The sequence below is a fragment of the Panthera leo genome, chromosome C2 (assembly GCF_018350215.1).
Source record: "Panthera leo isolate Ple1 chromosome C2, P.leo_Ple1_pat1.1, whole genome shotgun sequence".
Lineage (NCBI taxonomy): Eukaryota > Metazoa > Chordata > Mammalia > Carnivora > Felidae > Panthera > Panthera leo.
This window is the reverse complement of record NC_056687.1, coordinates 45,850,183-45,864,469: the sequence shown is the minus strand read 5'-3', so window position 1 is coordinate 45,864,469 and position 14,287 is coordinate 45,850,183. Positions and strand designations below refer to the sequence as shown.

At 39.7% G+C, this 14,287-nt stretch overlaps 1 protein-coding gene across 2 annotated transcripts in view; it reads left to right on the top strand.

The window, feature by feature from the left end:
- Positions 1 to 14,287, top strand: part of GABRR3 (gamma-aminobutyric acid type A receptor subunit rho3) — a 46,983-nt gene that overhangs the window by 17,220 nt on the left and 15,476 nt on the right. For both annotated transcript variants that reach the window (XM_042955646.1, XM_042955647.1), the window contains 4 exons: positions 84 to 151; positions 2,607 to 2,830; positions 8,175 to 8,257; positions 9,266 to 9,406. In XM_042955646.1, coding sequence (XP_042811580.1) covers positions 84 to 151; positions 2,607 to 2,830; positions 8,175 to 8,257; positions 9,266 to 9,406 — 516 coding nt within the window. The remainder of the gene's footprint in view (positions 1 to 83; positions 152 to 2,606; positions 2,831 to 8,174; positions 8,258 to 9,265; positions 9,407 to 14,287) is intronic.

Genomic DNA, 14,287 nt, shown 5'->3' with positions numbered 1-14,287 from the left:
CAACATTGATCTCTCTCTGCTTTGAATGTTTCCAAAATAATTTTAGTGATTTCTGAGTATATCATTCATTCTTCTTTCTTAAGGGTCTCCAGTACCAGTGGGTATAGATGTCCAAATTGAAAGCCTTGACAGCATTTCGGAGGTTAACATGGTAAGTTTCTCCACAAGACATTGGTCTTTCCCTGGGAGGTTAGAGAATAGTGTCAAAATCACTGGTGCTTTAATAAACCATTTTAGTTATGTATGTTACTATTATATATTTTTCTTCTTTTACGTCATAGAGTTGAAGTTGCTTGGCTCTCTCTATTCACTTCTTTCTGCTTGAAATTTAGATTTTATGTATTACTTTTATAATATGCAAATACCACAATGAAAGATAAAATGTAAAAAAAAAAATGAAGATGTATAAAAAAAAAAAAAGGAGAGAAAGAGAGAACAAGGTTGGGAATCTCTTAAGGAAGCCAGATCTAGAAAACATTAATCAATGAAGTTGGAAGATCAAGCAATATATTTACATGTATACTTAATATTTTTATTTATAGTGATTCCTCCAGCTAGTTATTGCCATCGAAATGCTAGCTGAATGAAAAATTATAGGACATATAAAAATTCCAACAAATTCTAAACAAAATTTTTTATGACCTATTATATCTTGTTTCAATCTTCAATTAATGTTCTTCTAGTCCTTATCATTAGAAAATTCAATATTTATTTCAGTTCACTCTGAAACTTCCTTCATTTTAACCACACTACTCCAAAGGCAATAGCACAGATAGTACTCACTACTCAAAAATGCCTTGTTTAGAAGGTTTTGGGTCTTACCTGACCAAAATCTGCTTTTACTGACATTTTCTTGAGCCTGTTGTACTCTAGGAGCAAACATTCATTTCCCCTTTCCTAGCATAATCTCTAAATTATCCCTGAATGACTCACTGTCTCCACCCTCTGCCCCTAAAACCCAACCTCATCCTTCTCTCCTGATTAAGGTCTTCTCTGATATTCAGTATCAGCTAAGACTGGACTGGGTTCTCCATGCCCAATGACAAAATGCTTTCTAATTATAAGTGACACCCAGTGTTGGCTTCTTTTGCTTCTCATTTATCATCTTCCCACACTGTCATTCACTTGCCCTACCCTGAATTCACTTTCAATTCCTTGGAGTTTTACCCCATGCTCTTCTCAACATGCTCTTCAGCCTGCTTTCTCATGATAGTGCCCACTAGTGGTGATGTTGATGTATCACTGACATGTACCAATGTCTGCTATTCCACTTCCTAGTCTCTGTGTTTGCCCAGTGACCTTCAAATCAGACTGAGCACCTAATTCTAAATATATGCTTACTAAAGCAGTCCATGCAGTAACCCACACAACTCCCTATAGAGTAGTGTTAGGGGAATGAATGAATCATTCTATTTATTTGTGCTCACCCTAATCCAAAATTAGGCATGGCTGATGCTCCCTGATTAACCAAGAGCAATAATACAATGTACCTCTATTTCTAACCTAAAAAACAAAAAACAAACAAACAAAAAAAAACCAAAACTAGTTCATCATTAATTGGTGACTTATTTGTAGTTTACTGAAGTTTGTCTTTTGCCTATGTAATAAATGTCGAAGTTCTATCACATGTAACTAGTTAGACAATAATTTGCGTATTGCTGGGAAATAAATGATAGTAAGAAATAAACAATTGTGAAAGGTGAAACACATCATCATTGTCCACACCCAATGACTTGAATGTAGCTAGGGGAGTTTCTGTTCAAACAAACAAAATAGTAAACATAGCATCTGAGAGCCAAACAAAGCTCAAAGTAGTGACTAACCAAATTTTTTTTTCTCTAAAATAACATTAATATAATCCCCCCTCATATTTATCTCTTTACAATTGGGTTATACACTAACAATTCAGTTCCCTGAGCCACACTGGTACTAGCTTCTGGGGAATATGCCATTTTAACAAATTCACAGGTAAGTCTTTTGCACACTAGAATTTGAGAACCACTATTTATTGGTATTCTTTGTGTCTCCCAAGCTGAAGAAAATCATTGTCTCCATCTCAGGATCTCTGACAGCACACTTACCACTAATAGCTCTAATAAATACTGTATCTGTTTTTGTGGGACTGTAGGTTATTCAAATGGGGGGGGGGGCTGTAGTTTTATGGGACTGTAGTTTTGTTCCTTAACAAAAACAATATAAATTTATGGATACATTATAAAAGTGAATATTTATTTGCAATAAAAAGAATAAGTCAAAATAAAATATTGGGCCATGTGGATTCAAGTCCTTTTCTTCTGAGATCTCTTTAGGTGATTGACCAGTACTTACACAGAAATGTTTCCCAGTTATAACCTGGCTTCCCTTACCCAAATTGAATTCTCTATGGTTCCCAGAAACTCAACATTCACCAGACTCCAGATGAAGGAGAGGTTCTGCAACTCAAGCTCACTGGATTTATCCTAAATCTACCAGAAAATACAATATATGCCATTCATTTTATATGTCATTAACACCCATGCCAATCAATCTGGGACTAATGGTATTGATTAGTCATCCTGAACTATATTCTTACAGGCTTTGACTTGTCTCTGTTTCTCTCTGCCTAGGACTTTACAATGACCTTTTATCTCAGACATTACTGGAAAGATGAGAGGCTCTCCTTTCCTAGCACAACAAACAAAAGCATGACCTTTGATCATAGATTGATCAAAAAGATTTGGGTGCCTGACATATTTTTTGTCCATTCTAAAAGATCATTCATCCATGATACAACTGTGGAGAACATCATGCTACGTGTATACCCTGATGGAAATGTCCTTTTCAGTCTCAGGTAAGGAGGGCTATGGACCGTCTTTGGCTTCCCTATGCCAGGGTCGTCTACACTAAAGTTAGTGGATCTCACTTCAGGCTAAGCTCACACTATTACTGTCTATTTAGTCATCCTGAAGACTGAGACACAGCAGAAAATATGATTTTTCCTTATACTAACTTCCAGATTTTAAAGAATAGTTTTCTAGTCTAACTCTACCTATACAGTGTATTGTTGGAGAATGATAGAAAAGAAGATGGGACAGAGTGGAGCTGAATTTTGGAAATCCCTAAAAGCCTGGCCCACAGTTTTATAGGTACATAAAATTGCTTTTCTTCTTCACCAACTACATACTACCAAACAGTCTTAGAATCTTGGATTAACTAGTTTTCTTAATTATCTCATTCATTTTTCACAAGAAGGTATAGTCATCATTCAAATTACTGCTAATTTTTTCACTTCCTTTTCATTTTTTTTAATTCAAAACATTTTTCTGGGGCGCCTGTGTGGCTCAGTCAGTTGAGTGTCCAACTTCGGCTCAGGTCAGCCCACATCGGGCTCTGTGCTGACAACCCAGAGCCTGGAGCCTGCTTAGGATTCTGTGTCTTACTCTTCTATCTGCCCCTCCTCTGCTTGTGCTCACTCTCTCTCTCTCTCTCTCTCCACTAAACGCTAACAAAAAATTTTAAAAGCCACCATTTTTTCTGACACTATGCTATAACAGCACTCCATCTTTAATGCACTATATATTCTTTTAGCCTAATAAATCCTGTACATACTGATGGCTTATCATTGATAATTCTTAAAATGTGTAGTAAATCCAAGTAATTCAATTTTTTTCATATCTTAAAAATCCTAGGAAAACTCTATAGTAAGACTGTGGGGGAAAAAAAATGGCTCCCTGAAAGGTATCCATGTCCTAGTCCTTGAAACATGCAGAAGTTACCTTATTTGGTGAAAGAAAGAAAAAAGAAAGAAAGAAAGAAAGGGAAAGAAAGAAAGAAAGAGAAAGAAAGGGAAAGAAAGAAAGAAAGAGAAAGAAAGAAAGAAAGGGAAAGAAAGAAAGAAAGAAAGAAAGAGAAAAGAAAAGAAAGAAAGAAAAGAAAGGTAAGAAAGAAAGAAAAGAAAGAAGAAAAGGATCCTTGCAGATATGATTAAGTTAAGGATCTTGAGATAGGAAAATTATCTTCCATCAGTTGGTTGGGATCTAAGTGCTATCCATCATAAGCATCCTCGTTAGAGAAAGGTAGAGTACGATCTGACATGCAAAGAAGAGTAGAAGACAATGTGACCATTAAGATAGAGAGTGGAGTGTGATGCAGCCACTAGTACAGGAATGCCAGCAGCTGCCAGAAGCTGGAAGAGGCAAGGAATGAATTTTCCCCAAAAGCCTTTGGAGGGAACAGGACCTTTCTGACACCTTGATTTCAGTGCAGTGATACTAATTTCAGACTTGTCCTCCAAAACTGTGAAAGAAGAAACTTCTGTTGTTTTAAGCCACCAAGTGGTAATAGAAAATTAATAGATTCTTTTTGCTCTACACCTTGCTCACTTTAGTGCAAAGGTGCTATTGCCATATTGATGTCAATGTTTTTAAAAATGCAATGAAAGGGGGCTGCCTGGGTGACTCAGTCAGTTAAGCTTCCAACTCTTAATTTTGGCTCAAGTCATGATCTCATGGTCCTGAGATCAAGCCCCACATTGGGCTCCATGCTGGGTGTGGGGCCTGCTTGGGATTCTCTCTCTTCCTCTCTCTCTGCCTCTCCCCCACTCATGCTCGCACATGATCTCTCTCAAAATAAATAACTATTTTAAAAAATGAAAATAAAAATGCAATGAAAAGGAAAGTACCACTTTCAATGGAACTTTAAAAAAATGTTTATTTTGAGAGAGAGCATACAAGAGCAGGAAGGGGTGCAGAGAGAGAGGGAGAGAGGACCCCAAGCAGGCTCAGTGCTCTCAGCGTGGAGCCTGACACAGGGCTTGATCTCATGAACCGAATTGTGAGGTCATGACCTGAGCAGAAATCAAGAATCTGATGCTTAACCCACTGAGCCCCCCAGGAGGACCACTTTCAACAGAAATTTTAAGTCAGGTGTAACATGGGCCTCTAATAAGAACTAGAGTCGGTCCTTACCAGGAATCAGTAGCACAATGGCAGCATCTGGCCAAGGTACCAACTTTGTAAAACTTTTAACTTTTCAAAATAATTAATTTTGATGAAAGAATTAGTTTAGTAGATTACCTGTACCCTACATATTCCAAAGAATGATTTCTGGCTCCTGGAAGATAACCTCTAAGCCCTTGAAATATCTTGCCTGTTAAGAAGATCTTTGTTTCCCCTGAAGCCTTGGGCCACACCAGGAAGTCTATGCTAACAATGTGATCTATGGAGGAGGCTTTGAGCTACCCAGTAGCAGCTTGACCCCTGGAGGGGCTGGAGACCGAGGTCAGCCAGACCTGTGTGACCAACTCTCAGTTAATACTTTGGACCCCAAGACTCAGGTAGCTCCCCTGGTTGGAAGTCCTCCATGTGTGTTGTCACACTCCCTGTTAGGACAGTAGCACTGCCCACATAACTCCACTCGAACAGGACAGATGGAAACTTGCTCTTGGTCTCTCCTGGACCCTGCCCTCTGTGCCTTTCCATTGCTGATTTTAATGTGTCCTTTCATTACAATAAACCATAACTGTCAGTGGAACAACTTTGATGAGTCCTGTGAGTCCTTCTAGTGAATCTTGGAACCTGAGGATGGTCTTGGGGAATCGCCAAACAAAGGAGGACTCAAAATTGTTGTCCACACAGCTATTCCAGTTGATAGCAGAGCCAGTCAAAGCCCAGAGACAGGTTACCTGGTTCCAGGCTTGGTTCTGACACTATCTACTGACAGAGATTCTCTCTTTGACCAAACTCTGCTAAGGCTCCTCTGAACTTACTTCTCACCTAGACTCTGACTTTTGAGCTTCCATGTTTATCTCTGCTACGTCCATTTAGCCAGAATCCTCCATCCATAATATCTGCCTCCCTTCAAATCTGATAAGATTCCTCATCTTGCACCACCCACAAGTGATGTCTGATCACCCTGGTCTGCCTTCAGCAAGGATCCTGTTAGGTCCTTTTAGCCAGAATCACCCACCCCTCACCCCTGATGTTTCCTCTGAGTAATTTCCCATCCACTGCCCCCCACCCTACTCCTTGGCTATAAATTCCCACTTTGCCTTGTTATATTTGGACCTGAGCCCACTCTCTCCCTATATAAACCAAAGTATAGTAGTCCCCCTAAATAAAATCTTCCTTACTGTTCTTTAACAAGTGTCATGAGGGCGCCTGGGTGGCTCAGTCAGTTGTTGAGTGTCCGACTTCATCTCAGGTCATGATCTTGCAGTCCATGGGTTTGAGCCCCGCATCAGGCTCTGTGCTGACTGCTCAGAGCCTGGAGCCTGCTTCGGATTCTGTGTCTCCCTTTCTCTATGTCCCTCCCCCACTTGCACTCCATCTCTCTTTCTCTCTCAAAAATAAATAAACACTAATTTTTTTTAAAAAAACACCAAGTGTCATGAATAATATTTTCTTTACCACGACTCGCCTAAGCACTTTGGTTGCTAATTTATCCATGTATATACTGTGAAGGAGGTAGACTCAAAGACTTCAGTGGTCCCTTCCAGCTTTAAAGTGCACTTGAACAACACAGATTTGAACTGCACACATCTACTTATATGTGGATTTTTTTCAATAAATATAGTACAGTACTGTGAATGTATTTTCTCTTATGATTTTCTTAGTAACATTTTCTTTTTTCTAGCTAACTTTACTGTAAGAATACGGTATAAAATACATATACAAAATATGCATTAACTATGTTGTTGGTAAGGCTTCCTGTCAACAGTAGGCTTTTAGCAGTTAAGTTTTTGGGGAGTCAAAAGTTACACAGGATTTTCAACTACACAGAGGTTGGCCTCCCTAACCCTGTATTGTTCAAAAGTCAACTGAGCCAGGAATATGGTAAAATGAATGTTTTGTGACACAAAGTCATCCAGAAACCTCCCTGGCTTGGCATTTTGCTGCATGACTGTTGACAACAGAATTCAACCCATGGAAGATAAAATCGTTCCTGATTAACTTGGGGCACCATGGGTAGAAGCAGCTGTTGACTTTGTGTTTTTTTGCAGACTTGCTCAGGGGCCTTTTATAAACCTCTGATCTGCTGTTGTGGGTACCAGAGTTTCTACTTTGAGGCAGGATCATAGTATAGCAGCATCTGCCTAAAGCCAGAAAACCTAGGAGGATATAAAATTTGAAAAAACAATATTCATCAGTATGCAAGGTTTAATGGCACCTGAATTATGCATTGTGCCCATAAATCTATAACTAAAAATGCTCCAGGCTTTCTCCTCGCTCCTGGAAAAGAATTTTCTCAGGCAAACTTGCTTTGTGAGAGAAACCTTTACCCATAGGCTTTTATTACCACTATCCCAGCCCTTTATGACTAGAAACTAAGTTTAGATCTTCCAAAAACCAGAAGATATTTAAATCCATTTAAAAATCTTCTCCCTCTGGGGGTGCCTGGGTGGCTCAGTCAGTTAAGCACCTGACTTTGGCTCAGGTCATGACCTCATGGTTCATGAGTTCTAGCCCCGCATCAGGTTCTGTGCTGACAGCTCAGAGCCTGGAGCCTACTTAGGATTCTGTCTTCTCTCTCTCTCTGCCCCTATCCCATTCATGCTCTCTCTCTCTCTCTCTCTCTCTCTCTCTCTCTCTGGCTCACTCATTCTCTCTCTCTCTCAAAAATAAATAAACATTAAAAAACAAACAAACAAAAAAGTCTCCTCCCTCCGAAGTATGTTTTTCTGAAAGACATCACAGCCAAAAAATATAGAGGGAGCTGACTAGGAAATTGTGAGATTAGAAGCAATTGTTAGAGCAGGAATTCACTCATTAACTCTGTGTCTTTAGCAAATCACCCACCTTCCTGAGTTTGCTTCCTTCTACATTATTTTGCTAGAGGATAGTAATGCCTGTTTTGCATTCTTCTTCTTTTTTTTTTTTAATGTTTATTTAATTTTGAGAGAGAACATGAGCGGGGAGACAGAGAGAGAGAGAGAGAGAGAGGGCAGGACAGAGGATCCGAAGCAGGCTCTGTGCTGACAGTGGAGCGCCCAATGTGGGGCTCCAACTCATGAACCATGAGATCATGACCTGAACCGAAGTCAGATGCTCAACCGACTGAGCCACCCAAGACACCCCTGTGTTGCATTATTCTTGAAAGGCACACAAGACAAGCAAACAGGAAGCTTCAATATTGCATGTTCATTTAGCCATATGGTTAAATGACCTGCAGTTTTTGTTTTCTCTTTCCTCTTCCAGGATAACTGTTTCAGCCATGTGCTTTATGGATTTCAGCAGGTTTCCTCTTGACACTCAAAACTGTTCCCTTGAACTGGAAAGCTGTAAGTCCTACTTACTGATGGAGCAGGCACTCATGATCTGAACACACGATCACCTACTTACATGTAAATAAGCGTGTTCTTAACAAGCATTAAAAATCTCGATATAAGTTAAATATATTTGTTCAAAATAGTTACATTTTTTTAAAAAACTAAGGATGATGGCAGATTGCCTGCCAAAAGAGAACATCCAGGGAAAGAATGTTTTCATAATTACATATTCTGCAGTTTCCACAAGGGTTGTAAAGGAACAAGCTCCCTAAAAAGGAATATTCTATATGCTATTAACTATATAGACTGACACACTTCCCAAATTAGGAAAGCTCTGGAATTCATGTTCCCATGTAAATCACAATCTTCCATTAAATATACTTGGTTGGGTTCCCTAGAAAAATGCAGCTCTAAGACATACACTCGCTGATCAAAGCTCTGTCAGAGAGCATCCGAGCCAACTCCTTGTCAATCACTTTGATCCATCAGCTGTTTTTGATATATCTTAAAACTGACGGCAGTTTTTCACAATGTGGCAAAAATGCTGGGAATTTCAGTGGTTGTTCCTCCCCAAATCCATTAGAAACTCTCTGTAATGCTAGTTGATTTCAGGAGAAAATTCTTTACTGAGCGCAGCTCATTTTGTAATTTCATGCAAGAGAGCTGCAAAACTAATGGGGCCAGAAGACCTAGGGTGGGACCTGTGATGGGGGACAGGCAGTGCTATGACATCACTCAGTGCACGCAGGTATGGGAGCAGCTATCTGGAGAGTTTTCAGTCCTCACATGGGCACCAGAAAAGCCTCCACACTATGCCAGTAATTAGGGTCTAAGTTTTGGAGATTATTTTTCCTTTGGTAGGTATGGGTATTATCAGTCTATCGGCAAACACATTTTTCAGTACCCAATATATACATGTCATTGGACCAGGCACTGGAGATACAGAACTGTATAAAACATGGTGGAATACCTTGTGGAACTCACAAGAGCCAGTGATGGGAAACTATTCTCTTGTTTCAGATGCCTACACCGAAGAGGATTTAATGCTGTACTGGAAACATGGGAACAAGTCCTTAAATACTGATGAACATATTTCCCTGTCTCAGTTCTTCGTTGAGGAGTTCAGTGCATCCAGCGGATTCGCTTTCTACAGCAGCACAGGTGCGCTGTTTTATGGGGACAGTTCATCAGCACTTACTGACACCTCCCGTTGCGAAACATGTGAAGAGACCTGAATTCACACAACTGTCCCGTGTGGTCTCAGCATCCTCCCTCCTTCACAAGCAGTCTCCTCCACCTCCAGTCCATGACCACTCTTGTCCTCATGCAGCCACCTCTAGACAAATGCCTTGCTTCTACCCCTGGCCTCTGCAGTCTACTCTTAATACAGCAGAGGGAGTGCTCTTCGCAAACGCAAAGACCACAATTCCTTCCTGCTTAAAACCCTCCAGGGTTTTTCTGTCACACTTATGACAAAATTCAAGCTTCTCAAATGACCTCCAAGGCCTACACGAGCTACCTCTGATCTCACCCACTACACCCGCCCCCCTCTACCACATCCCACACCACCCACGCTGGCCTTCCTGCCTGTCCTCAAACACACCTGTCTCATTCTATCTGCAGGGCTTCTGTTTTGGCCTTTTCCTCCCTCTGCCTACAATGCTTTCCCCCCAGCTTTCTCATGACCGGCTCCTTCCTGTCATTCAGGTGTTGTTCAAATATCACCTCCTCAGAGAGTGCTTCCTCAAGCATCCCGTCTAAACGAGGCCTCCTTCCTCACCATTCCCTGTTATTTGTCTTCATAGCACTTAACACTTCCTGAAATATATCTCTATGTGACTGCTTTATCGCCGGAGTGCCTGACTAGAAAGAGTGCAAGAAATCTGTCTGCCTTGTTCACCATTTCTTCCCCAGCATCTGGAATGGGCATGGTACATGATAGATACTCAATAAATATCACTGTGCTCACTTCGGCAGCACATATACGCAATAAGTATCGCTGAAGGAATCAGTCAGTAAAGGGCATCATTGCTCAGAAGAGAAAACCTATTCAATATTGGACCTATATTGTATACTCTTTACTATGACAGATATATTTTTCATTTGGTAACATGTCTCCAAGGCACTTTTTAAATTATATGTGGTCCCATTTAAAAAAATAAACAAAAAATAAATAAATTATACTTGCTTCCTGTTGATTAAAGTTAAAAGTAGCTCCCTCTTCCCTGGTTATTAGCATTCTAGGTCATTTCAGGAAGATCCATATAAAATGCCATTTTAGATTTTTTAAGCCATGCATAGGTTGGAAAATGTATGCTGCCCTGAGTGCCTAGAATCCTTTTACCTACTGACTTTTCTCCCTGGAGGGTGCTCTACTCTTGCCCTTAGACTCCGGAGAGGAGTTATCAAGTTGTTATCTAAAAGCCAGAATCATCGGGCCTGGGTGGCTCAGTTGGTTAAGCCTCAGACTTTGGCTCAGATATGATCTCACAGTTCATGAGTTCAAGCCCCATGTGGGGCTCTGTGCTCACAGCATGGAGCCTGTTCAGATTCTTTGTCTACCTCTCTCTCTGCCCCTCCCCCACTCATGTGCTAGCTTGCTCTGTTTCTCAACAATAAATAAGCATTAAAAAAAATAAAAGCCTGAATCATAAGAGAGAAATCAAAATTTACATCACAGAGAAGCTGAGGGACTTTCTAGAACCAACAGCTATTTTGCTATTTAGATCCAGGAGAAATGCTCTATTTCACTTCATTATTTGTCTACATTGCTCAGGATTCAGCAGATAATGCTATTAACTGTAATAACGCTTATGGACTTTTCTGATTATATAAATAATACATATTATTTGTTTCGACCATTGGTATATCCCTGGCACATACTAAATGCTCCATAGGTAATTGTTGAACAAATGAATAAATGGCAGATAACTTGAAAAAAAATTCAGAGAAATTTAAAGAAAAAGCCTTTGTAATCCAACCTCATAAAGATAAACCATATTATTATTTTTATATAGTTTCTTCTCCTTCTTTTTCTTTTCTCTGTCTTCCTGTCTTACTCTGCATAAGTAAATACTAACCCTTGAACAACACGATTTTGAACCGCACAGTCCACTTACATGTGAATTTTTCAATACATACACTAAGGTAATACACATGCATTTTCTCTCCCTTATGATTTTTTAACATTTTCTTTTCCCTACCTTAATTTATTGTAAGAATACAGTGTATAATACAGATAACATGCAAAATATGTCTTAATCCACTGTTCCATTATAGTGAGGCTTCCAGACAGCTTTAGGCTGTTAGTAGGTTTGGGGGACTAGAAAGTTATATGCAGATTTTCCACTGCACCAGGGCCCGTACCCCAAACCCCTACACTGTTCAATGGTCAACTGTATAAGTATGTTTTTATCAGGATTTTAATGTTCATAGTCCTAAATTTAATTAATATTTAAACAAAGGAATGCATGCAGTGAACAATGATACATGTCAAAGTGTAATTTATAACTGTTTTCATTTTGCTGTTGTTATGATGAAATAACTTTGGCATATGATAAATTGTGAACAGGTCTTTGCAATGTTTGAAGCTATTAAAATGTCAGAGGGGTGCCTGGGTGGCTCAGTAGGTTGAGCATCAACCTTGGCTCAGGTCATGATCTCATCGTTCATGGATTCCAGCCCTGTGTCGGGCCCTGTGTTGACAGCTCAGAGCCTGGAGCCTGCTTCAGATTCTGTGTGTGTTTCTCTCTCTCTGCCTCTCCCCCACTCATGCTGTGTCTCTCAAAAATTAATAAGCATTTTAAAAATGTCATATATACAAAGCATAGAAATCTAAGAGTATTGTTCCCTCCACAGAATGTATGCTACATATATAATCATAGCAATGACATTTCTTCAGATTTTGAAGCCCAAGTATCCATTAATGTATACCCAACTATCCTCTTAAAAATAAAAGGTTAAATTTGATTTCCAAATTCTTACTTCATCAATACACCATTCCATTGGCTATGAATCCAGTTATTAATCATATCTGGGTTTATTCAACCATTCTTAGGTTTCAGAAAGATCAGCATTTAGACATTTATTTTAATTTACAAGCATGTGATAGTTCTGTCTCACATTATCCATGAAATATTAAATGTGGTCTCCTGAGAGCTAAACTCAAGTGTTTTTCTCCAATTAGTATCCTGTTTAAACATATTAGCTTAATCAAAAATAATTTTTTTTATGTTTATTTTGTCTTCGTTCCTGTCATTATAACAACCACTGTAACCTGCACTGCCAAATCAGCTATACAGTAAAATCTGTACTTGCGACTCTGGTTTGGAGAGCCAGAAGTAGAGTTAGAATTATGTAACTTTAGTTTCTATTTGATAGCTGCACCATCATGTCCCCAAGTTTTTCCCTTGGCTCTGTCTTCACCACTCCCTGGCAATAGTAACAAGCAGTTGAGGGCTTATTCCCCCTCATGCCTTTCAGTGCCCCTCACAATCATGCACTGTAGATTTATGAAGGAAAAAAAAAATGACTCCTGCCCCTAAAGAATGCATTGACAATTATTCTTTATTGCAGCATCATGTGGTGGCTACAAGTATAAGTTTTGGAGACAGGCTGCATGAGTTCAAATCCTGGCTCAACTGCTTATTAGAAATGTGGACAGGTTGCCTTATCTCTCTAAGCCTCAATGTCTTCATCTTTCGTAACACTCTCTACCTCAGAAGGTTGTGAGGATACATGATTTAATACATTTAAATAATTTAGAATAAAGTCTGCCATCAATAACTTAGAATACTGTCTATCATATGGTGAGTAACGAGTAAATATTAGCTAGTAGCTCTCATCATCACTATTTTCATAAACATCATCTTGATCCTTTTGACACAGATTGAAGCCTTTAGCATCAACCACCCGTTGAAGGTGACAGTCTCAGGTGTAAAACTCTTCTTGAACCTGACTCCTTGAACCTGACTGACTCCTCAATCACTTCCCCTCTCTTGCATTTTCCTGCTGCCAACTCTCCAGCCCTCTCCTTCTTTCATAAACTCCCCTTCTTTCTACTGTGCGGCAACCTGATGGAGGCTGACAGACCTTCCACCCAGAATGTGGTTCAGATGTCAAAACTGATGATGCCGCACACAAAGCAAAAGGTTATAAAGAGATTTATTATGCATGTAATGAAGTTTTCCAGAGAGAGTGGAGTAAGCTCCCAAAGTAGGTCTGAAAATGGCCTGAGAAATCAGAGAAGGGCAACTGGCTTAAAGTTTTATGGTGGTTAAAGGGTGGGACTGGGGGGGAAGCATTCCCTTGCATGACTTGAATTTCCCATGGGTGCCAAAATAGGGAGCACCCAGCTTTCCTATTAGCTTGCCCAGGTGTGAGACAGAAGGAGAAGGACCAGTGGGGTTTGGGAGCTATGAGGAGTCAAGTATCGGAAGTGGAGTCAGACTCTTTGTTACACTACCCAGGATGAGGGTTCCACCATCTTTCCAAGGCAGCACCACATTTCTTGGTGGTGGAGGGAGCTCTTTCTGGCCTGCAGCTTCAACCACAATAGTATCCCTAGTCTCCCCTGCCCTGAAAAGCCACACAACATAGTAGCATTTCTCCTGATTGGTTGCCAAAAACAAATTTATTCTTCAGAAAATTACAAATAAAGAAAGGACATGTTACCAAAATTTAAGTCCTAGCTAAAACCACATACCCTAAGTGTTTCTTTATGAAGTTCTTTCACAGCTTTTACTCATCTCTTTTAATCTCAAAATAATTGTATGAAGCTGTAACATCAGAGAGACTGCTATTCCACTATACAGCTATAATAAAAACTCTCAACCGCACACAAAAATCAAGCAGGGCTGTGGCATGGGTAATACAAGACAAAATGAGTAGCTTAAAAAATAATGTATATTCTGACTTTAGAATGCACTATGTAATGTATCTGTTGTTAACCTTGGTAATGAAATTGTTTGATATTCCTGAAACATATATCAACTGATGATGAGAACCTCAGAACAGGTGGGGACAAGAAGGGTCATCAGCACA